The following is a 25,470-nucleotide window of genomic DNA, read 5'->3' as shown; positions in this document are numbered from 1 at the left end:
TACTATAGTTATTTTAGTGACCTTGCACTATAAAAAGAGCTGTAAGCCTCTTTGTAAAGTTCTGGTCTTCATTAAATGGACATAAAATTGCTGGGGACAATAGCAATACCATGATTACTACTCACTAAACTATTATTTCTCCTGTTAAGTGTGATCAGTCCACGGGTCATCATTACTTCTGGGATATTACTCCTCCCCAACAGGAAGTGCAAGAGGATTCACCCAGCAGAGCTGCCATATAGCTCCTCCCCTCTACGTCACCCCCAGTCATTCTCTTGCACCCAACGACTAGATAGGATGTGTGAGAGGACTATGGTGATTATACTTAGTTTTATACCTTCAATCAAAAGTTTGTTATTTTATAATAGCACCGGAGTGTGTTATTCCTTCTCTGGTAGAATTTGAAGAAGAATCTACCGGAGTTTTTACTATGATTTTAGCCGGCGTAGTTAAGATCATATTGCTGTTTCTCGGCCATCTGAGGAGAGGTAAACTTCAGATCAGGGGACAGCGGGCAGATTAATCTGCAAAGAGGTATGTAGCAACTTATTATTTTCTGACAATGGAATTGATGAGAAAATTCTGCCATACCGATATAATGTAAACTCAGCCTTAAATGCAGTATCAGCAACTGGTATCAGGCTGTCATGTATGTATATTTACACTTCAGTATTCTGGGGAATGGCACTTCACTGGAATTATACTGTGTGCATAAGACTTTAGCCTAATTTGCAGGGACTGGCAACAGGCTTTTTAATAACTCTTAATTTATGTTAAACGTTTTTTGCTGGCATGTAAAATCGTTTCATTTTCTGAGGTACTGGGTGAATAAAATGTTTTGGGCACTATTTTTTTCCACTTGGCAGTTGTTTATTTAATTTATGACAGTTTACTGATCTCTCTCACTGTTGTGTGTGAGGGGGAGGGGCCTTTTTTGGCGCTTTTGCTACGCATCAAAAAATTCAGTCAGAAGCTCATTGTATTCCCTGCATGATCCGGTTCATCTCTACAGAACTCAGGGGTCTTCAAAACTTGTTTTGAGGGAGGTAATCATTCACAGCAGAGCTGTGAGATTGTAGTTGACTGTGATAAAAAACGTTTATTTCTGTAACTTTTTTTCTGCTATCAGGGTTAGTTATCCTTTGCTAATGGGAACAAGCCTTTGCTAAAATTGTGTTTTTTACAAACATTTGATGCTATAACCTTTCAGTTTATTAACTTTCAACTGTCATAACTCTTTCTGTGCTTCTTATAGGCACAGTACGTTTTCATATCATAGTAAATTACTTGAAAAGTATTTCCAAGTTGCTAGTTATTTGCTAGTGTGTTAAACATGTCTGATTCAGAGGAAGACATCTGTGCTATATGTGCTAATGCCAAAGTGGAGCCCAATAGAAATTTATGTACTAACTGCATTGATGCTACTTTAAATAAAAGTCAATCTGTACAAATTGAACACATTTCACCAAACAACGAGGGGAGAGTTATGCCGACTAACTCGCCTCACGTGACAGTACCTGCATCTCCCGCTCGGGAGGTGCATGATATTGTGGCGCCGAGTACATCTGGGCGGCCATTACAAATCACATTACAGGATATGGCTACTGTTATGACTGAAGTTTTGGCTAAATTACCAGAACTAAGAGGTAAGCGTGATCACTCTGGGGTGAGAACAGAGTGCGCTGATAATGCTAGGGCCATGTCAGATACTGCGTCACAACTTGCAGAACATGAGGATGGAGAGCTTCATTCTGCAGCTGACGGGTCTGATCCAAACAGATTGGATTCAGATATTTCAAATTTTAAATTTAAGCTGGAAAACCTCCGTGTATTACTAGGGGAGGTGTTAGCGGCTCTGAATGATTGTAACACAGTTGCAATACCAGAGAAAATGTGTAGGTTGGATAAATATTTTGCGGTACCTTCGAGTACTGACGTTTTTCCTATACCTAAGAGACTTACTGAAATTGTTACTAAGGAGTGGGATAGACCCGGTGTGCCGTTCTCACCCCCTCCGATATTTAGAAAGATGTTTCCAATAGACACCACCACACGGGACTTATGGCAAACGGTCCCTAAGGTGGAAGGAGCAGTTTCTACTTTAGCTAAGCATACCACTATCCCGGTGGAGGATAGCTGTGCCTTTTCAGATCCAATGGATAAAAAGTTAGAGGGTTACCTTAAGAAAATGTTTGTTCAACAAGGTTTTATATTGCAACCCCTTGCATGCATTGCGCCTGTCACGGCTGCAGCAGCATTTTGGTTTGAGTCTCTGGAAGAGACACTTGAATCAGCTCCATTTGATGAGATTACACACAAGCTTAAAGCTCTTAAATTAGCTAACTCATTTATTTCAGATGCCGTAGTACATTTAACTAAGCTTACGGCTAAGAATTCCGGATTCGCCATTCAGGCGCGCAGAGCACTGTGGCTAAAATCCTGGTCAGCTGATGTTACTTCTAAGTCTAAATTACTTAATATACCTTTCAAAGGGCAGACCTTATTCGGGCCCGGGTTGAAAGAAATTATCGCTGACATTACAGGAGGTAAAGGCCATGCCCTGCCTCAAGACAGAGCCAAACCTAAGGCTAGACAGTCTAATTTTCGTTCCTTTCGGAATTTCAAAGCAGGAGCAGCATCAACTTCCTCTGCTCCAAAACAGGAAGGAGCTGTTGCTCGCTACAGACAAGGCTGGAGACCTAACCAGTCCTGGAATAAGGGCAAGCAGGCCAGGAAACCTGCTGCTGCCCCTAAAACAGCATGAATTGAGGGCCCCCGATCCGGGAACGGATCTAGTGGGGGGCAGACTTTCTCTCTTCGCCCAGGCTTGGGCAAGAGATGTCCAGGATCCCTGGGCACTAGAGATAATATCTCAGGGATACCTTCTGGACTTCAAATACTCTCCCCCAAGGGAGAGATTTCATCTGTCAAGGTTGTCAACAAACCAAACAAAGAAAGAGGCGTTTCTACGCTGCGTACAAGAGCTCTTATTAATGGGAGTAATCCATCCAGTTCCACGGTCGGAACAGGGACAAGGGTTTTACTCAAATCTGTTTGTGGTTCCCAAAAAAGAGGGAACTTTCAGGCCAATCCTGGATTTAAAGATCCTAAACAAATTCCTAAGAGTTCCATCGTTCAAAATGGAGACTATTCGGACAATTTTACCCATGATCCAAAAGGGTCAGTACATGACCACAGTGGATTTAAAAGATGCTTACCTTCACATACCGATTCACAAAGATCATTACCGGTATCTAAGGTTTGCCTTTCTAGACAGGCATTACCAGTTTGTAGCTCTTCCATTCGGATTGGCTACGGCTCCAAGAATCTTCACAAAGGTTCTGGGTGCTCTTCTGGCGGTACTAAGACCGCGAGGAATTTCGGTAGCTCCTTACCTAGACGACATTCTGATACAAGCTTCAAGCTTTCAAACTGCCAAGTCTCATACAGAGTTAGTACTGGCATTTCTAAGGTCGCATGGATGGAAGGTGAACGAAAAGAAGAGTTCTCTCTTTCCACTCACAAGAGTTCCCTTCCTGGGGACTCTTATAGATTCTGTAGAAATGAAAATTTACCTGACAGAAGACAGGTTAACAAAACTTCAAAGTACATGCCGTGTCCTTCATTCCATTCAACACCCGTCAGTGGCTCAATGCATGGAGGTAATCGGCTTAATGGTAGCGGCAATGGACATAGTACCCTTTGCACGCCTACACCTCAGACCGCTGCAATTGTGCATGCTAAGTCAGTGGAATGGGGATTACTCAGACTTGTCCCCTTCTCTGAATCTGGATCAAGAGACCAGAAATTCTCTTCTATGGTGGCTTTCTCGGCCACATCTGTCCAGAGGGATGCCATTCAGCAGGCCAGACTGGACAATTGTAACAACAGACGCCAGCCTACTAGGTTGGGGCACCGTCTGGAATTCTCTGAAGGCTCAGGGACAATGGAATCAGGAGGAGAGTCTCCTACCAATAAACATTCTGGAATTGAGAGCAGTTCTCAATGCCCTTCTGGCTTGGCCCCAGTTGACAACTCGGGGGTTCATCAGGTTTCAGTCGGACAACATCACGACTGTAGCCTACTTCAACCATCAGGGAGGGACAAGAAGCTCCCTAGCAATGATGGAAGTATCAAAGATAATTCGCTGGGCAGAGTCTCACTCTTGCCACCTGTCAGCAATCCACATCCCGGGAGTGGAGAACTGGGAGGCGGATTTTTTAAGTCGTCAGACTTTTCATCCGGGGGAGTGGGAACTTCATCCGGAGGTCTTTGCCCAAATACTTCGACATTGGGGCAAACCAGAGATAGATCTCATGGCGTCTCGACAGAACGCCAAGCTTCCTCGTTACGGGTCCAGATCCAGGGATCCGGGAGCGGTCCTGATAGATGCCTTGACAGCACCTTGGACCTTCAGAATGGCTTATGTGTTTCCACCCTTCCCGATGCTTCCTCGATTGATTGCCAGAATCAAACAGGAGAGAGCATCAGTGATTCTAATAGCGCCTGCATGGCCACGCAGGACTTGGTATGCAGATCTGGTGGACATGTCATCCTGTCCACCTTGGTCTCTGCCTCTGAAACAGGACCTTCTGATACAGGGTCCTTTCAAACATCAAAATCTAACTTCTCTGAAGCTGACTGCTTGAAAATTGAACGCTTGATTTTATCAAAACGTGGTTTTTCTGAGTCAGTTATTGATACCTTAATACAGGCTAGGAAGCCTGTTACCAGAAAGATTTACCATAAAATATGGCGTAAATACCTATATTGGTGCGAATCCAAAGGTTACTCTTGGAGTAAGGTTAGGATTCCCAGGATATTGTCTTTTCTACAAGAAGGTTTAGAAAATGGTTTATCTGCTAGTTCCTTAAAGGGACAGATCTCAGCTCTGTCTATTCTGTTGCACAAACGTCTGTCAGAAGCTCCAGACGTTCAGGCTTTTTGTCAGGCTTTAGCCAGGATTAAGCCTGTGTTTAAAACTGTTGCTCCGCCATGGAGTTTAAACCTTGTTCTTAACGTTTTACAGGGCGTTCCGTTTGAACCCCTTCATTCCATTGATATAAAGTTGTTATCTTGGAAAGTTCTATTTTTAATGGCTATTTCCTCGGCTCGAAGAGTCTCTGAGTTATCAGCCTTACATTGTGATTCTCCTTATTTGATTTTTCACTCGGATAAGGTAGTTCTGCGTACTAAACCTGGGTTCTTACCTAAGGTAGTCACTAACAGGAATATCAATCAAGAGATTGTTGTTCCATCCTTGTGTCCAAATCCTTCTTCAAGGAAGGAACGACTTCTGCACAATCTGGATGTAGTTCGTGCCCTAAAATTTTATTTACAGGCAACTAAAGATTTTCGACAAACGTCTTCCCTGTTTGTCGTTTACTCTGGTCAGAGGAGAGGTCAAAAAGCTTCTGCTACCTCTCTCTCTTTTTGGCTTCGTAGCATAATACGTTTAGCTTATGAGACTGCTGGACAGCAGCCTCCTGAAAGAATTACAGCTCATTCCAATAGAGCTGTGGCTTCCACTTGGGCCTTTAAGAATGAGGCCTCTGTTGAACAGATTTGCAAGGCTGCAACTTGGTCTTCGCTTCATACTTTTTCCAAATTTTACAAATTTGACACTTTTGCTTCTTCGGAGGCTATTTTTGGGAGAAAGGTTCTTCAGGCAGTGGTTCCTTCTGTATAAAGAGCCTGCCTATCCCTCCCGTCATCCGTGTACTTTTGCTTTGGTATTGGTATCCCAGAAGTAATGATGACCCGTGGACTGATCACACTTAACAGGAGAAAACATAATTTATGCTTACCTGATATATTCCTTTCTCCTGTAGTGTGATCAGTCCACGGCCCGCCCTGTTTTTTACGGCAGGTAAATATTTTTTAAATTATACTCCAGTCACCACTACACCCTTTGGCTTCTCCTTTCTCGTTGGTCCTTGGTCGAATGACTGGGGGTGACGTAGAGGGGAGGAGCTATATGGCAGCTCTGCTGGGTGAATCCTCTTGCACTTCCTGTTGGGGAGGAGTAATATCCCAGAAGTAATGATGACCCGTGGACTGATCACACTACAGGAGAAAGGAATTTATCAGGTAAGCATAAATTATGTTTTTTCATTCTTTTTCTGCAGATCTCTTCAAAGATGTTCTTCTATTTTAACCCATTAATGGTACCAGAAGGTGTGCATGATACAGAGCAGGGTCTGCAGCAGTTCCCTTGCTATTATTGCTGAACGCTTTTGTTTTTCAAATATATTTTTGTAACTTTAAAAATTGTCCAAACAATTTAAAGCTCACACTCTGCATCATGCACAATAACTTCAAACACATTATAGAGTTGTCAAAAAGCTGACAACATCACTACTATGTAAGAGTGCAGAAGTTCTATCCCAGGGTGCGAGCGCACCTAGGCTTCAAGATGGCGGTATCCAGTATTCTTTAGCATCTGGCACTTTTAATGTATAAACCCAGAACTGTTTTGAAAAGAGCTCTGGCACAAGAGGAAACACAGTAACATGATGAGTAGAATCAATTCTACTGTAGTTCTGCTCAGCAGTTTACATTTTCCTCTAGTTTAAAAACAATACATCCATTGTTTATGTGTATTTGAGTGTCAAGATTTCAATAACGTCCAAAATAAATCTGAAAATTCTGGTAATTAAAATTATATCTGTGTATGTTCATAAAATGAATTGCAGATTTTTTTCTAGGGTGCATAGGTGAGCTTTAAATCTAGGAATACAGTCCTCCATAAGATCTATCCCAATTCCAAAGTGTTACAGTAGTTATACTACAGCTTTCCCAAACAATCTTCTTATGGCTACACAGAAAAATGTCCTTTTCTGACTATTTAATAAACCAAATAATAGAAACAAGGATTAAATGAATGTGTATTTTATAGTTGCTGGTGATTTGAGGTAAACTGCATCATTTTAGACAAATGTCTTCATTTTTGCTAAAGTTAAAATATTTTGAAAAACAGTATCACAAATAGAATGTTTGCCTGAATATAAACTACAGCTGCACCATAGTGATGATAGTAGGCTTTAAAAATAGTATACACATCACATTACTGAGCAGGGAGTGGTTTTCACAATAGGCTTAACATTCTTCCCACAAATATAAAGTAGATACAGGGTAGATTAATAAATCCTAATCCTAACTGGAAAGCTCTGGGTGTATATTACTGTACTGAAAGTATTTTGTACTAAGTTGTTTAAGTGTGAAGACGCCACATTTCACGTGTCTAAAAGTTATCAAATATGAAAATGTTAACTCCAACAGAAATCCTTAATGATATAATTGATACATTAGATGAGAGACTGTTCCATATTACCCCGCAGTAAAAAAAAAAAAAAAAGTGATGTTGGGAGGTTAAGCTGGGAAGATAATCATGTGACATTGCTCCTTTCACTCTGACTGCAGTATTTTCTATAGAATAGCTATGTATGCACAAAGCAGCAATCACGTTTCCAGAAGATGGGGAGAGAGCTACTAAAATTTTAATTTTCAAGTATTTGACATTGTATAATATAGACAAAACGAAAAGAATAGGGTCCCGAGTCTGGTATAGTCGTAGTAAAACAGTATTTTATTGGTAAAAGTTAAAATCACCAACATGGGCTGGAGGGTACAACAGTACAAACGGGTAAAAGAGGTGTGTGAGCGTGGCACCAATGGCTTACATGTTTCGGCGTGGGGCCTAATCATAGCCTAAGGTGCCACACATGTGAAAACACTTTAAAAAGCTTAAGGGATACTCTGATAGGTTAAAACCTAGCATACAAAAACACGCCCAACACAACAACCTGAAATAAGGTTAACCCCTTACAAAAAAGTAAATTTATGCTTACCTGATAAATTAATTTCTTCTACGATATGACGAGTCCACGGATTTCATCCTTACTTGTGGGATATTATCCTCCTGCTAACAGGAAGTGGCAAAGAGCACCACAGCAGAGCTGTATATATAGCCCCTCCCTTCCCCTCCACCCTCAGTCATTCGGCCGAAGGTTTAGGAAGAGAAAAGGAAAGGCTAAAAGATGCAGAGGTGACTGAAGTTTACAAAAAATAAATAAATCTGTCTTAAAAAGAACAGGGTGGGCCGTGGACTCGTCATATCGTAAAATAAATTAATTTATCAGGTAAGCATAAATGTACTTTTCTTTTACAAAGATATGATGAGTCCACGGATTTCATCCTTACTTGTGGGATACCAATACCAAAGCAAAAGGGCACGGATGAAAGGGAGGGACAAGACAGGAACCTAAACAGAAGGCACCACTGCTTGAAGAACCTTTCTCCCAAAAATAGCCTCAGAAGAAGCAAAAGTATCAAACTTGTAAAATTTGGGAAAAGTATGAAGGCACGACCAAGTCGCAGCCTTACAAATCTGTTCAACAGAAGCATTGTTTTTAAAAGCCCATGTGGAAGCCACAGCCTTAGTAGAATGAGCCGTAATTCTTTCAGGAGGCTGCTGTCCAGCAGTCTCATATGCCAGGCGGATGATACTTCTCAGCCAAAAAGAAAGAGGTAGCCGTAGCTTTCTGACCCCTACGCTTTCCAGAATAAACGATGAATAATGAAGATGATTGACGGAAATACTTGGTTGCCTGTAAATAAAACTTCAAGGCACGGACCACGTCCAGATTATGCAACAGACGCTCCTTCTTGGAAGAAGGATTAGGACACAATGAAGGAACAACAATCTCTTGATTAATGTTCTTATTTGAAACAACCTTAGGAAGAAATACAGGTTTGGTACGTAAAACCACCTTATCAGAATGAAATATAAGATAAGGCGAATCACATTGTAACGCTGAAAGCTCAGAAACTCTTCGAGCAGAAGAAATAGCAACTAAAAATAGAACTTTCCAAGATAACAATTTAATATCTATGGAATGCATGGGTTCAAACGGAACCCCTTGAAGAACTCTAAGAACTAAATTCAAACTCCAGGGAGGAGTAATCGGTATAAATACAGGCTTAACTCTAGTTAAAGCCTGACAAAAAGACTGAACATCCGGCACATTTGCCAAACGTTTGTGAAGCAAAATTGATAAAGCAGAAATCTGTCCCTTTAAAGAACTTGCTGATAACCCTTTCTCCAATCCTTCTTGGAGAAAAGACAGAATCCTAGGAATCTTAGTTTTACTCCATGAGTAACCCTTAGATTCACACCAATAAAGATATTTACGCCATATCTTATGATAGATTTTTCTAGTGACAGGCTTTCGAGCCTGTATCAAAGTATCAATGACCGAATCATAGAATCCTCGCTTAGATAGAATCAAGCGTTCAATCTCCAAGCAGTCAGCTGCAGAGAAATTAGATTTGGATGTTGGAAAGGTCCTTGAATGAGAAGGTCCTGTCTTAAAGGAAGTTTCCACGGTGGCAGAGAGGACATGTCCACTAGATCCGCATACCTCCGGATGAAGCTTGCACTCCCCCGGATGAAAAGTCTGATGATTTAGAAAATCCGCTTCCCAATTTACTACTCCTGGAATGTAGATTGCCGACAGATAACAAGAGTGGGTCTCCACCCATCAGATTATCTTGGATACTTCAATCATCGCTAAGGAACTCCTTGTTTCCCCCTGATGATTGATATATGCCACAGTCGTGATGTTGTCCGACTGGAACCTGATGAATTTGGCCGAAGCCAACTGAGGCCACACCTGAAGCGCATTGAATATTGCTCTAAGTTCCAGAATATTGATTGGAAGTAGAGACTCCACCTGAGTCCAAACACCCTGAGCCTTCAGGGAGTTCCAGACTGCACCCCAGCCCAGAATGCTGGCATCCATTGTCACTATCACCCACGAGGGTCTGCGGAAACAAGTCCCCTGGGACAGATAATCCAGCGACAACCACCAAAGAAGAGAGTCTCTGGTCTTTTGATCCAGATTTATCTGAGGAGATAAATTCACATAATCCCCATTCCACTGTCCGAGCATGCACAGCTGCAGTGGTCTGAGATGAAAGTGGGCAAACGGAATTACGGAATTGTATCCATTGCCACTACCATTAATCCAATGACTTCCATGCACTGATGGCCAATGAATGGACTGAAGTGCTCGGCAAGTATTCAGAATCTTTGACTTTCTGACCTCTGTCAGAAATATTTTCATGTCTACCGAGTCTATAAGAGTCCCCAAGAATGGAACCCTTGTCCGTGGAACTAATTAACTCTTTTCTATGTTCACTTTCCAACCGTGAGATCTCAGGAAAGACAAGACTATGTCCATGTGAGATTTTGTCAATTGATAATTCGATGCCTGAATCAGAATATCGTCCAGATAATGTTTGTCCAGGAAGGCAAACCATAAGAACCGATGATGATCCTTGTGAATAGGGATATGAAGGTATGCATCCTTCAAGTCCACGGTAGTCATATATTGACCCTCCTAAATCATTGGTAGGATTGTTCGAATAGTCTCCATTTTGAACGATGGGACTCTGAGAAATTTGTTTAGACACTTGAGATCTAAAATGGGTCTGAAAGTTCCTTCTTTTTTGGGAACTACAAAAACCATTTGAGTAAAACCCCTGTCCCTGTTCCGGCTTTGAAACAGGACAAATTACTCCCATGGTATACTATAGAGGTCTTTTACACAGCGTAAGAACGCCTCTCTTTTTATCTGGTCTACAGATAATCATGAAAGATGAAATCTCCCCCTTGGGAGAAAATCCTTGAATTCTAGTTGATACCCATGGGTCACTATTTCCAGTGCCCAGGAATCCTGAACATCTCTTGCCCAAGCCTGAGCAAAGAGAGAAAGTCTGCCCCCTACCAGATCCGGTCCCGGATTGGGGGCCACCCCTTCATGCTGTCTTGGAAACGGCAGCAGGCTTCTTGGATTGTTTACCTTTATTCCAAGTCTGGTTGGGTCTCCAGACTGACTTAGATTGTGGAAGAAGAAGCAGAGGGTCCTCCTTTTTAATTTAGAAAGGAACGAAAATTATTCTGTTTACCCCTCATTTTAACAAACATCCTGAGGTAGGGTATGGCCTTTACCTCCAGTAATGTCAGAAATGATCTCCTTCAATTCAGGCCAGAATAGGGTCTTACCTTTAAAAGGAATAGCCAAAAGTTTAGATTTTTGATGACACATCAGCAGACCAAGATTTGAGCCATAACGCTCTACGCGCCAGAATGGCAAAACCTGCATTTTTTGCTGCTAATTTAGCAATTTGAAAAGCAGCATCAGTAATAAAAGAATTAGCTAGCTTGAGAGCCTTAATTCTATCCAGAATATCATCTAATGGAGTCTCAACCTTCAGAGACTCTTCTAGGGCTTCAAACCAAAAAGCTGCTGCAGTAGTTACTGGAACAATGCAAGCTGTAGGTTGTAAAAGAAAACCTTGATGAATAAATAATTTCTTTAAAAGACCCTCTAATTTTTGATCCATAGGGTCTTTGAAAGCACAACTATCCTCAATAGGTATGGTAGTACGCTTAGCCAAAGTAGATATAGCTCCCTCCACCTTAGGGACCGTTTGCCACAAGTCCCGAATGGTGTCTGAGATGGGAAACATTTTCTTAAAAGTAGGAGGAGGAGAGAACGGTATACCTGGTCTATCCCATTCCTTTTTAACCATTTCCGAAATTCTTTTAGGAACCGGAAAAAACATCAGTGTAAGTAGGCACCTCTAGATATTTATCCATCTTACACAATTTCTCTGGTGGTATTATAATAGAGTCACAATCATCCAGAGTCGCTAAAACCTCCCTAAGTAACAGACGTAGGTGTTCAAGCTTAAATTTAAATGACATAACGTCCGAATCTGTCTGAGGTAACATATTTCCTGGGTCTGAAAGTTCACCCACAGACAGCAATTCCCTAACCCCCAACTCAGAACACTGTGAGGGTACATCGGAAACAACTAATAAAGCATCAGAGGATTCAGTATTTACATTAATACCTGACCTACTGCGTTTACTCTGTAACACTGGTAATTTGGATAATACCTCTGTAAAAGTAGTTGACATAACTGCAGCCATTTCCTGCAGAGTAAAAGCATTAAACGCACTACAAATACTTGGCGTTGCTTGTGTAGGTGTTAAAGGTTGAGACACTTGGGGAGAATTGGATGGCACATCCTGATTCTCTTTATACTGAGAATCATCCTTAGGCATACTTTCTTTACTTAAAATATGCTTCTTACATTGTAAGGCCCTTTCAGTACAAGAGGTACACAACGGCTTCTAAACACATAGAACAATTAGTATCCTCAATGTCAGACATGTTGAACAGACTAACAATAATCTTAAAAGTTGTTAAACACTTTGAACAATTTTTACAAAAAAATATACTGCGCCTTTAAAAAATAAAAAAGTATACAATTTTTACAAAACTGCTATAAAAGCTAAATAACGAAAACTGATTAGAAACACATATTTAATGTGCCCAAAAATTATTGCACCTAAGAGCAAAAAGCAAAAATAACCTTATCAGGACATTTAGAGTGAAAAAATACAATTTATTCAACAAAATGACCCCTACACCTCGCCACAGCTCTGCTGTGGCGCCTACCTGCCCTTAAAGTACTTGAAAACAACTCTACCACGATCCGGTCATCAGAGCATAAGTTAAGGCCTAACCGGAGCTCATGCCTGTTGCCTACTGAGCCAAAATGTACTGCGCGTTGGAGCGAGTGAATAGGCCCCGCCCATTAAGGGCGATCACAAACGAATCCATAATACCGCATAGGAAGCGGTTAGAATAAAACACCAAGTGGTCCCCCTAAAAAACAACCTCATAATGCTGCAGCCCTTTATAAAACAAAATAAAATAACGAGCTGCCTCTCCCAGTGTCCTTTACAAACACCCAATATTTCACACAAAAAAAAAAAAAACGTTTAAATAAAGGATTTAAAGTAACACCTTTTTCCTTTAAAACCAGGTCCACTTAAACCCCTTTATTAAAGAATAAAAATGTCAGCCATTCTGATATAACAGGTCTCCTCAGAAAAAAAGACTAAACATACCTCAATGCTTATAGCATGCAGCTGTTCTCCACTCTGAAGATTGTTTACACTACCTTCAGCACTCTGTGGGAACCAATGTGGATCTTGGTTACGTCTGCTAAGATCATCAACCTCAGGGCAGAAAACTTCTTCCATATCCCCCTGAGGAAAATAGTACACACCGGTACCATTTGAAAAGAACATTGAGCATATAATAAATAGACATGTGTACCGATGTGTAAATAGTTATAGTATACATACAACTATGAGTACAATACAGCTTTCGATACAGTGACAATCAAGTATAAAAAAGCCTGATATTGGAATACCTGGAACAGAACATGCAGATCTGTTTACAGATATTTACAGCAGATCTGTTTACAGATATTTACACATAAAATACATGTCGAGTCCAAGTCCCCTCATTAGCACAATTAATATAAAAGGAATCTAATTCACTATTATCATCACAGGACCCCTACTTATAATAAGAGACTATTGATATATTAGTCAGAATTTGAAAAGGCCACATAAATGCTCATATAAAGAGGAGCAACCAAAAGGCTCCAAAACAGATGATACACAAAGTATAGTATTAAGTGAATAATGAAATACTAAAAGTAGGTATAAACACTCAGGTTAAAATATTATGTATTGTGTTATTGAAACACACACATATAATTCTAATATATATATATATATATATATATATATATATATATATATATATATATATATATATATTACAAGAAAAAAAGCAGGCACTCTCCGTTTAAATCCACAAACTTTTTTTTACTGTGTAACAAGTGACGTTTCGGGGTTTCACCCCCGTTCTCAGACTTAAGTAAGTCTGAGGACGGGGGCGAAACCCCGAAACGTCACTTGTTACACAGTAAAGAAAAGTTTGTGGATTTAAACGGAGAGTGCCTGTTTTTTTCCTGTATTATCTAAATTTGATGCTGTGCACCCCGGATTATAATTGAGAGTGCTAAACTTGAAGAATTTGTGTATATATATAAATATATATATATATATATATATATACTCAACTCCCACATAAAGGAATATTTTTCCACTATATCCAGGGGTACATCGACCACACCTTAAGTGCAACATTTTTGCCACCAAACATGACTGCAGTCTCAATTCCTTTAGATGGGCTGCAATTGAGAAGGCTAAGATTCCCAACACCTTTTAGTATTTCATTATTCACTTAATACTATACTTTGTGTATCATCTGTTTTGGAGCCTTTTGGTTGCTCCTCTTTATTTACCCCCTATGAGCATTTATGTGTCTTTTTCGAATTCTGACTAATATATCAATAGTCTCTTATTATAAGTAGGGGTCCTGTGATGATAATAGTGAATTTGATTCCTTTTATATTAATTGTGGTAATAGGGGGACTCGACATGTATTTTATGTGTAAATATCTGTAAACAGATCTGCTGTGCTATGTTCTGTTCCAGGTATTCCAATATCAGGCTTTTTTATACTTGATTGTCACTGTATCGAAAGCTGTATTGTACTCATAGTTGTTTGTATGTATGACTATTTACACATCGGTACACATGTCTATTTATTATATGCTCAATGTTCTGCTTCTGTTTCTAACTTATTAATTTTTCTCTTTACTATTAGCGATTTTGTAAGGGGTTAACCTTATTTCAGGTTGTTGTGTTATGTGTTGGGCATGCTTTTGTATTCTAGGTTTTAACCTATCAGACATAGTTGCCAACAGTCCCTGATTTCCAGGGACAGTCCCTGGATTTTGTTGTGTGTCCCTGGATTTTTTTTGTCCCTGAAAATCTCTTTTGCACAACATTTGTTGTTTGTATATATATATATATATATATATATATATATATATATATATATATATATATATAGCCAAGATGAGCACTCTCACTTCAAACTTCAGCAGCCAGGGTGCTAGTAGGTAATAGTTATATGTGGCAATAAACTTGCACTCACTGGACTTTTTTCAAAACACCAAAATTTAATGTCATTAAATTTTGGTGTTTTGAAAAAAGTCCAGTGAGTGCAAGTTTATTGCCATATATATATACATACACACACACACACATATATATATATATATATATACAGATAGATAGATGATAAATAGATATAGTGTATTATTTAAATATAATTCATTCCTAATGGAATATTGTTATTATTATTGAATGGGTTCACATATTATTTGTCTTTCCAATTTTGATGCTGTGATGTAAAAATAACCATATGCCCAGAATGTGTTCCAGAGACTGGGTAGGTGTAAGAGCTTGGTGCTGTAATCTGTATAATAAACTATGAATAAGTCTAAATTATACTATTACTTTCAAATGGGTGTGTTTTGATTGCAGAACTGAGTGGACGGAGCAGTTGAGCAGTAGGTCGTCAATACTCCAGTAACCCGCTTGCTTGCTCTGCTGCAAAGTGTCCCTGGATTTTTTTTTGAAATGTTGGCAACTATGATCAGAGTATCCATTAAGCTTTTTAAAGTGTTTTCACATGTGTGGCACCTTAGGCTATGATTACGGCTCCACGCCGAAACATGTAAGTCATTGGTGCCACGCTCACACACCTCTTTTACCTGTTTGTACTGTTGTACCCTCCAGCCCATGTTGGTGATTTTAGCTTTTACCAATAAAATACTGTTTTACTACAACTATACCAGACTCAGGATCCTATCCTTTTCGTTTTGTCTACAAGCTTCACCAGCCTAAGGATCCCGTTTTTCCTCATAGTGATACCGCAAACTCCGGGTGAAGACTACCTTCACCCCATACGTCACTTTCTGACGTCATCGTCCGGAGCCGAGTGCCGCGAGTCATAACCCGGATAGAGGTGCCACTGGGAGGAAGCAGTGAATGCGCTTGCCGAGCAAGCTTGGTCTGTATGGATTACAGATTCCCCAGTGCTCTCTGAGATACCGTTGACGGCAGACTCATAAGACATGGATACTAGAGTGTGGAAGTACCACGAATGGGGTGAGTGCGTATTGGTCATAAGTCCTGGAGACAGGAATTGCATGTTATTTTGCTTGATATATTTGCAGATTAAAGGGGCATACCGCACTAACTCTTCTTTCTATTGTATAATATAGACCGATAAATAAGGAGGTCTGTTTGTTGTGAGAGTTAAGACTATGAGGTATGAACTTCATGCAAGGTCAGCTCATTTAAATAGGCATGTTTTTGAGAACAATGTATTGAGGCTTTAATAAGCAAAAACAGCTATTTAGTTTTTTTTAAAAATCGTATTAGGAAGACATTAAGGGGGAAGCAGTTTTACAATGCAATGTCCCTTTAACTGCAGACCAGAAGAGAAAGTAGATGCTGAGTTCATACAAACTTGAATTCACAGGAAACTTGACAGCTTCTATATTCTTTTTTTCACTATGGAAACATCATGGACCTACCACTTCCATCCTGAGACAAAAGCACCATCTGAGCAGTGGAAGCATCATGACCCTCTCCCACATTTTAGAAGCTTTTTGTCAAAGCAACTACTGGCAAGGTTATTACATCCGTTTTATGGAAAACAGGGGGAATTTCTTCTTCTAACCAAATACATAGTGAGAATAACAAAATAATATTTCTGTTTATTCTAGATGGCAGTTTGTATTATAAAAATATAACCATACTAAATTCAGGAACAGAATAAAAAATATTTCACAATCCCATGGATTTCCACAAGATGGCAGAAGAAGCTTTAAAACAGACATCATTGTGAAGCAAAGTATTAGCGGAAGCTTAGCTAACCATATAGAGACTGGTTTAAAAAGATGAAGAATTTCATCACTTATATACTTAGAGGCCTTCTACTAAGCAAAGAACATACTGGGATTTAGTCTGCAAAACAACTAGGCTAGCCGTGGCCATAAAATAAGTATAATGTACACTTCAGTCGTATGCAGCAGTGTTAGCCTTGATATGTCAGCAGGGTGCAATTTAAATTCAGAAAATCCTCTATCATTAGAGCTAAATTACATGAAAGTATATTGTAAAGTTTATTTATGCATAACTAAACATCTTATATAAAAACCTCAAGGTGTTTACTACTTGATAAAAAAAATATGATTGTCTAACAATTCTTAATAAGGTCAAAAAGCAAATGCTGCAAATCAAATAGATGGTTTAGGCAATTTGCAACATTTTGAAAACCTAGGTTACAGATTTTGCTTTTTGGCCTCTCTAGGGAGTGTGGTACAAAGCACAATTTTTTTTCTCAGTATCAACAAATGTTTAATGAAACTGTAAACCTTTTTTATGTTATATCTTTAATTTCTGTCATTTCATATCCAAGTCTGCTTTTATTTTGTTGAATAAAACATGGGTGTCTTCTTAGACTAACATTTGGGGGGCAATAAGTTTACCAATTAAGTTACAGTAATAAATAGCAAGGGAGCAAAGTATATAACCTATTCTAACCTTTATTGTTCTAATTTAATGGTTTTAACTTCCCCTTCTACAACTTACTCTGCACTACATAAAGCACAAGACATGTAAACAAAATGAATCTATGCAAAGTCAACTCAGCAGAAACGTTTGAGGGTGCTACAGTAATTAATAGGAGTGTATAGTACTGGTACTCATTATACTGCTCACAGGTGTACATGCACAACCTCAAATGGCTGCCTGGCTGCAGACTTTACTAAGCTATGTGACAACAGTTGTAGCCTGTCTAGTACTTGAGTAGTATAGTTGTATATTTGCAGCATCATAAAATGAAAGCTACTATTGCTAACTGGCTGACCAGGACAGCTCCCACTCTTAACAAAACAAAACAAAACAAAAAAAAAACATTCAGGACATTGACTTGTATATTAAAACAACTACAGTACATTTTGAAATATATTCCATTAGCTGAAACCAATTAATATGGACTAAAATGTCCCTTTAACCTTGAGATAAAAAGGTGTCAGCAACTTTTTTATATCTACATAAATGTCCTTACATCATTCAAGCTCCTCTCTGCTTTCTCATACTTCTCGCGATCGTACGCCATCCGTTTCAATATCTTTTTCATAGCCTTTTCTTTCGTTAATTTCTTCTGGTTGGCGGTATTTTGCTGTCTTACTTGGCCAACAATAAACTTTGGAATCTGTTCAAGATAAACAATGACTGTATGTTTTGATGAAGAATAAAATTTACATAAAAATGGAGTTCTAAATACCCACGCAGCTAGGATGATTGTATTTATTTTCTATTTTACCTGATTAAAACAACGATTTCATTTTTAGGAACTGCACATAGATTATATAGTTTGGATTCACTTTACCTTATTTAACATTTTAAAGGAACAAGAAAGTGACAAACTAACCTCAAAGGGACAGCCTGCTCCAGAAGTTTTATTGTTTAACCCCTTGGCTGCTAAGCCATTTCCCACCTGTGTGCTAAGCTGGTTTTGAGCTTTTTGTTGCAGTTCACGTTTAAACACTTTTAGAAGTAAAGTTTGTGTTAATAAACTAGACAAACTATATATTGTTTTCTTTTCAGCAGACCCAGCATATTCAAAATATACCATTATTATATGTGTATGTATCATCAGGTTTAAAAAATAGCACGTAAAATATGAAAAAGTATTTTTTTACATCTGACTCAATAAATAATAGTATGTAATTTTATTTAGTTCTATCATCAAAACCTGTGTAAATATTTGTAGTAGATAACCGGTCTGAAATAAGCAGAAATTAAGAACATTTCATTGTTTTTTTCCCACTGTTGGGCATGTCAATTTGATAAATTATCAAAAACAGCATCTTAGAATTTACAGTACTGTTTTCAGCAATTAAACAGTTCTAGCCACCTGAGAAATTAAAATGGGGATCACAAGGCACACATTTGCAGAAAGTATATAAGAAGAGAAAGGGCTCCTACTAGTGTAGCCAATACACAATTAGATCATAATACAAACGATATAAAATGGTACTCACAATTTAGGAAGGCAAAGATAATGCCTAGGTGTGTGGTCTGGAAACTCTGCAGTGTCCCAGTAACTGTGCACGATTGCAAGGGCAGCTCCTCTTAGCTGTAGTGGATTCTGCAGTCTAGAAATTGAAAAGAAGGAAGAGGGTGACTCCTAGTGCAGATCAGTCATTCAAATGGGCACCCACTGGTAGCTACCAATAAAATGGATACTCACATGGCCTGAAGCACACTATAGTGCTAATGAAGCAAGCTGGGTCTATTGTAGTGGCCCAGCACACATAAACACATAGGCTGTGTGTTTATGTGTGGAATAAGACTACAGCCTATGTGTTTATGTGCGCTGGGCCACTACAATAGACCCAGCTTGCTTCATTAGCACTATAGTGTGCTTCAGGCCATGTGACTATCCATTTTATTGGTAGCTACCAGTGGGTGCCCATTTGAATGACTGATCTGCACTAGGAGTCGCCCTCTTCCTTCTTTTCAATTTGCAGAAAGTACAATCCCTTGGTGCATCAAATGAGGGGCTACAAGTATTTCTAGCATGAATGTGGGGTGCACAGCAATTAATGGAATAAGTTGCATTGCTTAAAAAAAAAAAAACATCATAATTTATGCTTACCTGATAAATTTATTTCCGGATATGGTGAGTCCACAGCATCATCAATTACTAGTGGGAATATCACTCCTGGCCAGCAGGAGGAGGCAAAGAGCACCACAGCAAAGCTGTGAAATGTCACTTCCCTTACCCATAACCCCCAGTCATTCATCCAAAGGGAAATGGAAAAAGATGATAACACAAAGGTGTAGAGGTGCCTGAGGTGTTAGTAACAAATAACTGTCTTAAAATAAACAGTGGGGCCGTGGACTCACCATATCCGTAAATAAATAAATGTATCAGGTAAGCATAAATTATGTTTTCTTTCTTAAGATATGGTGAGTCCACGGCATCATCAATTACTATTGGGAACCAATACCCAAGCTAGAGGACACAGGTGATTAGGGAGGGACAAGACAGGTAACCTAAACAGAAGCCACCACTGCTTGAAGAACCTTTCACACAAAAGAAACCTCAGCTGAGACAAAAGTATCAAATTTATAAAATTTGGAAAAAGTATGCAGAGAAGATTAAGTTGCAGCCTTGCAAAACTGTTCCACAGAAGCTTCATTTTTGAAAGCCCAAGAAATGGAGACAGCTCTCATGGAATGAATCACAATTCCCTCAGGAGGCTGCTGACCAGCAGTCTCAAAGCAAAACGAAATATACTTCTCAACCAGAGAGAAAGAGAAATAGTAGAAACTTTGACCTTTATGTATCCCAGGGAAACAAACAAAACATTTAAAACATGCACATCATCCAAGTTGTGCAACAACATACTTTATGAGAAGAAAAAATAGGACAGAGAGAAGGGACAACAATTTCCTGATTAAAATTTCTGTCCAAAACCACTAAAAGGGACAGTATACACTCATTTTCATATAACTGCATGTAATAGACACTACTAGAAGGAATAAGATGCACAGATACTGATATAAAAATCCAGTATAATACAGTTTAAAAACTTTCTTAGAAGCTCTCAGTTTAGCTCTGTTGAAAAGGTAGTTGAAAAGGTAGTTGAAATGCCCACTGCAAGTGGGAAATAAGAACCCCCCCTCCCCCCTCTTTTGCATATGAAAAGACCCTTTACACAAACAGGAGCAAGCTGGAGTAGGTAGCTGACGGTATTCTCATAAAACTTTGGGGCTTGGTTAGGAGTCTGAAAATCAGAACAATGTTATTTAAAAATAAGCAAAACTATACATTTAAAAAACAAAAAAAACTTTATGAGCTATATAAATAGATCATCTACAAAACATTTATGCAAAGAAAAAATGAGTGTATAATGTCCCTTTAAGGAAGGAAACCTAACTTAGTACGAAGAACCGCCTTATCATCATGAAAGATAAGGCCAACCACACTGTAAAGCTGAGAGTTCCAACACTCTCCGAGCAGAAGGATAGTAATAATAAAACAAACAAAACAAACTTTGAAGATAAAAACTTAATATCTATGGAATGCAATGGCTCAAACAGAGCCTGCTGCAAAACTTTAAGAACAAGGATAAAGCTCCAAGGAGGAGCAACAGACTTAAACACAGGCCTGATTCTGACCAGAGCCTGACAAAAAGATTGCACATCTGGCACGTCCGCCAGACGCTTAAGTAGCAAAACAGAAAATGCAGAAATCTGACCCTTCAGGGTACTGACTAACAAATCCTTCTGCAGACCTTCCTGGAGAAAGGACAAAATCCTAGGAATCCTGACCCTACTCCAAGAGTAGCCCTTGGATTAACATCAATAAAGATATATACGCCATATATTATGGAAAATCTTTCTAGTAACAGGCTTGAAAGCCTGAATCATGGTCTCAATGACAGAACTAAGCGTTCAATCTCCAAGCAGAAGGTTTCAGAGAAATAAAAGAATAGACCCTGAATCAGAAGGTCCCTCCTCAGGAACAACAACCAAGGTGGAAGAGATACATCCCCACTATGTCTGTATCTAGATCCTGCAAAACTATGCAGGAACTATTAAAAATACCGATGCCCAATCCTATGTGATACAAACAAATGGTTAGATTACGAGTTGTGCGTTAGGCTGAAAAAGCAGCGTTAACAGGTCCTAACGCTGCTTTTTCACTACCGCAGCTATTACGAGTCTTGCAGGTTTAGGGGCACCGCACACTTTCTTGGCCTTAATGCAAAACGACTTACGTAAACTTCATAAAGTCTTTTTTCTATGGGACTTCCATAGCGCTGGTATTACGAGGCTGTCCTGGGAGGCCAAAAAGTGTGCAGAACACCCTCTACCTCCAAGATACCTAACGCATTTTAAAGTCAGTAGTTAAGAGATTTATGGTACAACGCCGTAACATAAAACTCATAACTTAAGTGCTAAAAAGTACACTAACACCCATAAACTACCTATTAACCCCAAAACCGAGGCCCTCCCGCATCGCAAACACTAAAATTAAATTTGTAACCCCTAATCTGCCGCTCCGGACATCGCTGCCACTATAATAAACATATTAACCATTAAACCGATGCACTCCCACCTCGCAAACACTAGTTAAATATTATTAACCCCTAATCTGCCGTCCCTAACATCGCCGCCACCGACATTATACTTATAAACCCCTAATCTGCTGCCCTCAACATCACAGACACCTACATTATTTTTATTAACCCCTAATCTGCCGCCCCCAATGTCGCCGCAACCTACCTACACTTATTAACCCCTAATCTGCCGCCCCCAACGTCGCCGCCAGTATTCTAAATTTATTAACCCCTAAACCCAAGTCTAACCCTAACATCCCCTAACTTAAATATAATTTAAATAAATCTAAATAAAATTACTATTACCTAACTAATTCCTATTTAAAACTAAATACTTACCTGTAAAATAAACTCTAAGCTAGATACAATATAACTAATAGTTACATTGTAGCTAGCTTAGGGCATATTTTTATTTTACAGGCAAATTTGTATTTATTTTAAGTAGGTAGAATAGTTACTAAATAGTTATTTACTATTTAATAACTACCTAGCTAAAATAAATACAAAAGTACCTGTAAAATAAAACCTAACCTAAGCTACAATAACACCTAACACTACACTACAATTAAATCAATTAACTAAATTATTAATTAATTATTAAATTATTAATTATTAATTAATTAAATCAATTAAATTAGCTAAATTACAAAAAAAACACTAAATTACAGAAAATAAAAAACAAATTACAGATCTTTAAACTAATTACACCTAATCTAATAGCCCTATCAAAATAAAAAAGCCCCCCCCCCCAAATAAAAAAACCCTAGCCTAAACTATCAATAGCCCTTAAAAGGGCCTTTTGCGGGGCATTGCCCCAAAGTAATCAGCTCTTTTACCTGTAAAAAAAAAAATACAAACACCCCCAACAGTAAAACCCACCACCCACACAACAAACCCCCCAAATAAAAAGCTAACTAAAGAAACCTAAGCTCCCCATTGCCCTGAAAAGGGCATTTGGATGGGCATTGCCCTTAAAAGGGCAGTTAGCTCTTTTGCGGCCCAAACCCCTAATCTAAAAATAAAAACCCACCCAATACACCCTTAATAAAACCTAACACTAACCCCCTGAAGATCGACTTACTGTTCTGAAGACCGGACATCCATCCTCAAGGAAGCGGCAGAAGTCTTCATGCAACTGGGCCAAAGTCCTCAACAAAGCCAGGAGAAGTCTTCATCCAAGCCGGGCGAAGTGGTCCTCCAGACGGACAGAAGTCTTCATCCAGACAGCATCTTCTATCTTCATCCATCCGACGCGGAGCGGCTCCATCTTCAAGACATCCAATGAGGAGCATCCTCTTCTTCCGACGACTACCCAACGTATGAAGGTTCCTTTAAGTGACGTCATCCAAGATGGCATCCCTTAGATTCCCATTGGCTGATAGAATTCTATCAGCCAATCGGAATTAATGTAGAAAAAATCCTATTGGCTGATCCAATCAGCCAATAGGATTGAGCTGGCATTCTATTGGCTGTTCCAATCAGCCAATAGAATGTGAGCTCAATCCTATTGGCTGATTGCATCAGCCAATAGGATTTTTTCTACCTTAATTCTGATTGGCTGATAGAATTCTATCAGCCAATCGGAATCTAAGGGACGCCATCTTGCATGACGTCACTTACAGGAACCTTCATTCATCGGGTAGACGTCGGAAGAAGAGGATGTTCCGTGTCGGAAGTCTTGAAGATGGAGCCGCTCCGCGTCGGATGGATGAAGATAGAAGATGCCGTCTGGATGAAGACTTCTCCCGGCTTCGTTGAGGACTTCGGCCCGGTTGGATGAAGACTTCTGCCACTTCCTTGAGGATGGATGTCCGGTCTTCAGAACAGTAAGTCGATCTTCAGGGGGTTAGTGTTAGGTCTTTTTAAGTGTGTATTGGGTGGGTTTTAATTTTAGATTAGGGTTTGGGCTGCAATAGAGCTAACTTCCCTTTTAAGGGCAATGCCCATCCAAATGCCCTTTTCAGGGCAAGGGGGAGCTTAGGTTTTTTTAGTTAGTATTTTATTTGCAGGGGTTGGTTGTGTGGGTGGTGGGTTTTACTGTTGGGGAGGGTTGTTTGTATTTTTTTTTTTTACAGGTAAAAGAGCTGATTACTTTGGGGCTATGCCCCGCAAAAGGCCCTTTTAAGGGCTATTGATAGTTTAGTTTAGGCTATGGTTTATTTTATTTTTGGGGGGCTTTTTTTATTTTGATAGGGCTATTAGATTAGGTGTAATTAGTTTAAATATCTTGTAATTTGTTTATTATTTTCTGTAATTTAGCGGGGGGGGTTGTACTTTAGCTAATTTAATTTATTTAATTGTTTTTAATTTAGTAAATTTATTTAATTATAGTGTAGTGTTAGGTGTTATTGTAACTTAGGTTAGGTTTTATTTTACAGATACTTTTGTATTTATTTTAGCTAGGTAGTTATTAAATAGTTAATAACTATTTAATAACTATTGTACCTAGTTAAAATAAATACAAACTTGCCTGTAAAATAAAAATAAACCCTAAGATAGCTACAATGTAACTATTAGTTATATTGTAGCTAGCTTAGGGTTTTTATGTTATAGGTAAGTATTTAGTTTTAAATAGGAATTATTTAGGTAATAATATTTTTTATTTAGATTTATTGTAATTATATTTAGGTTAGGGGGTGTTAGGGTTAGGTTTAGACTTAGGTTTAGGGGTTAATACATTTAGTATAGTGGTGGCGACGGTGGGGGCGGCAGATTAGGGGTTAATAAATTTAGGTAGGTGGCGGCAATGTTAGGGACGGCAGATTAGGGGTTAATAATATTTAAATAATGTTTGCGAGGCGGGAATTAATATGTTTATTATAGTGGCGGCGACATTGGGGTGGCAGATTAGGGGTTAATAAGTGTAGGTAGGTTGCGGCGACATTGGGGGTGGCAGATTAGGGGTTAATAAATATAATGTAGGTGTCGGCGATGTTAGGGGCAGCAGATTAGGGGTTAATACATATAATGTAGGTGGCGGCGGTGTCCGAACCGGCAGATTAGGTGTTAATAAGTATAATGTAGGTGTCAGCGATGTCGGGGGCGGCATGTTAGGGGTTAATAAGTGTAAGATTAGGGGTGTTTAGACTCGGGGGTTCATGTTAGGGTGTTAGGTGTAAACATAAATTTTATTTCCCTGTAGGAATCAATGGGGCTGCGTTACTGAGTTTTACGCTGCTTTTTTGCAGGTGTTAGACTTTTTCTTAGCTGGCTCTCCCCGTTGATTCCTATGGGGAAATCGTGCACAAGCACGTACGACCAGCTCACCTCTGACTTAAGCAGCGCTGGTATTGGAGTGCCGTAAGGAGCACAATTTTGCTCAATGCTCACTTCTTGCCTTTTAACGCCGGCTTTGTAAAAACCTGTAATACCAGCGCTGCAGGAAAGTGAGCGGTGAGAGGAAACTGCTCGTTAGCACCGCATAGCCTCTAAAGCAAAACTTGTAATCTGGCCGAAAGACTCATAGAACGAGAA

The 25,470-nt window shown here is 39.2% G+C and overlaps 1 protein-coding gene across 3 annotated transcripts in view; it reads right to left on the bottom strand.

Moving 5' to 3' along the window:
- Positions 1-25,470, bottom strand: part of ARHGAP18 (Rho GTPase activating protein 18) — a 492,802-nt gene that overhangs the window by 29,404 nt on the left and 437,928 nt on the right. For all 3 annotated transcript variants that reach the window (XM_053710692.1, XM_053710691.1, XM_053710693.1), the window contains exon 12: positions 17,928-18,074. In XM_053710692.1, the coding sequence (XP_053566667.1) occupies positions 17,928-18,074 (147 nt within the window). The remainder of the gene's footprint in view (positions 1-17,927; positions 18,075-25,470) is intronic.

Source organism: Bombina bombina, chromosome 4, assembly GCF_027579735.1.
Source record: "Bombina bombina isolate aBomBom1 chromosome 4, aBomBom1.pri, whole genome shotgun sequence".
Classification (NCBI taxonomy): domain Eukaryota; kingdom Metazoa; phylum Chordata; class Amphibia; order Anura; family Bombinatoridae; genus Bombina; species Bombina bombina.
This window is presented reverse-complemented; position numbering and strand designations above follow the sequence as displayed.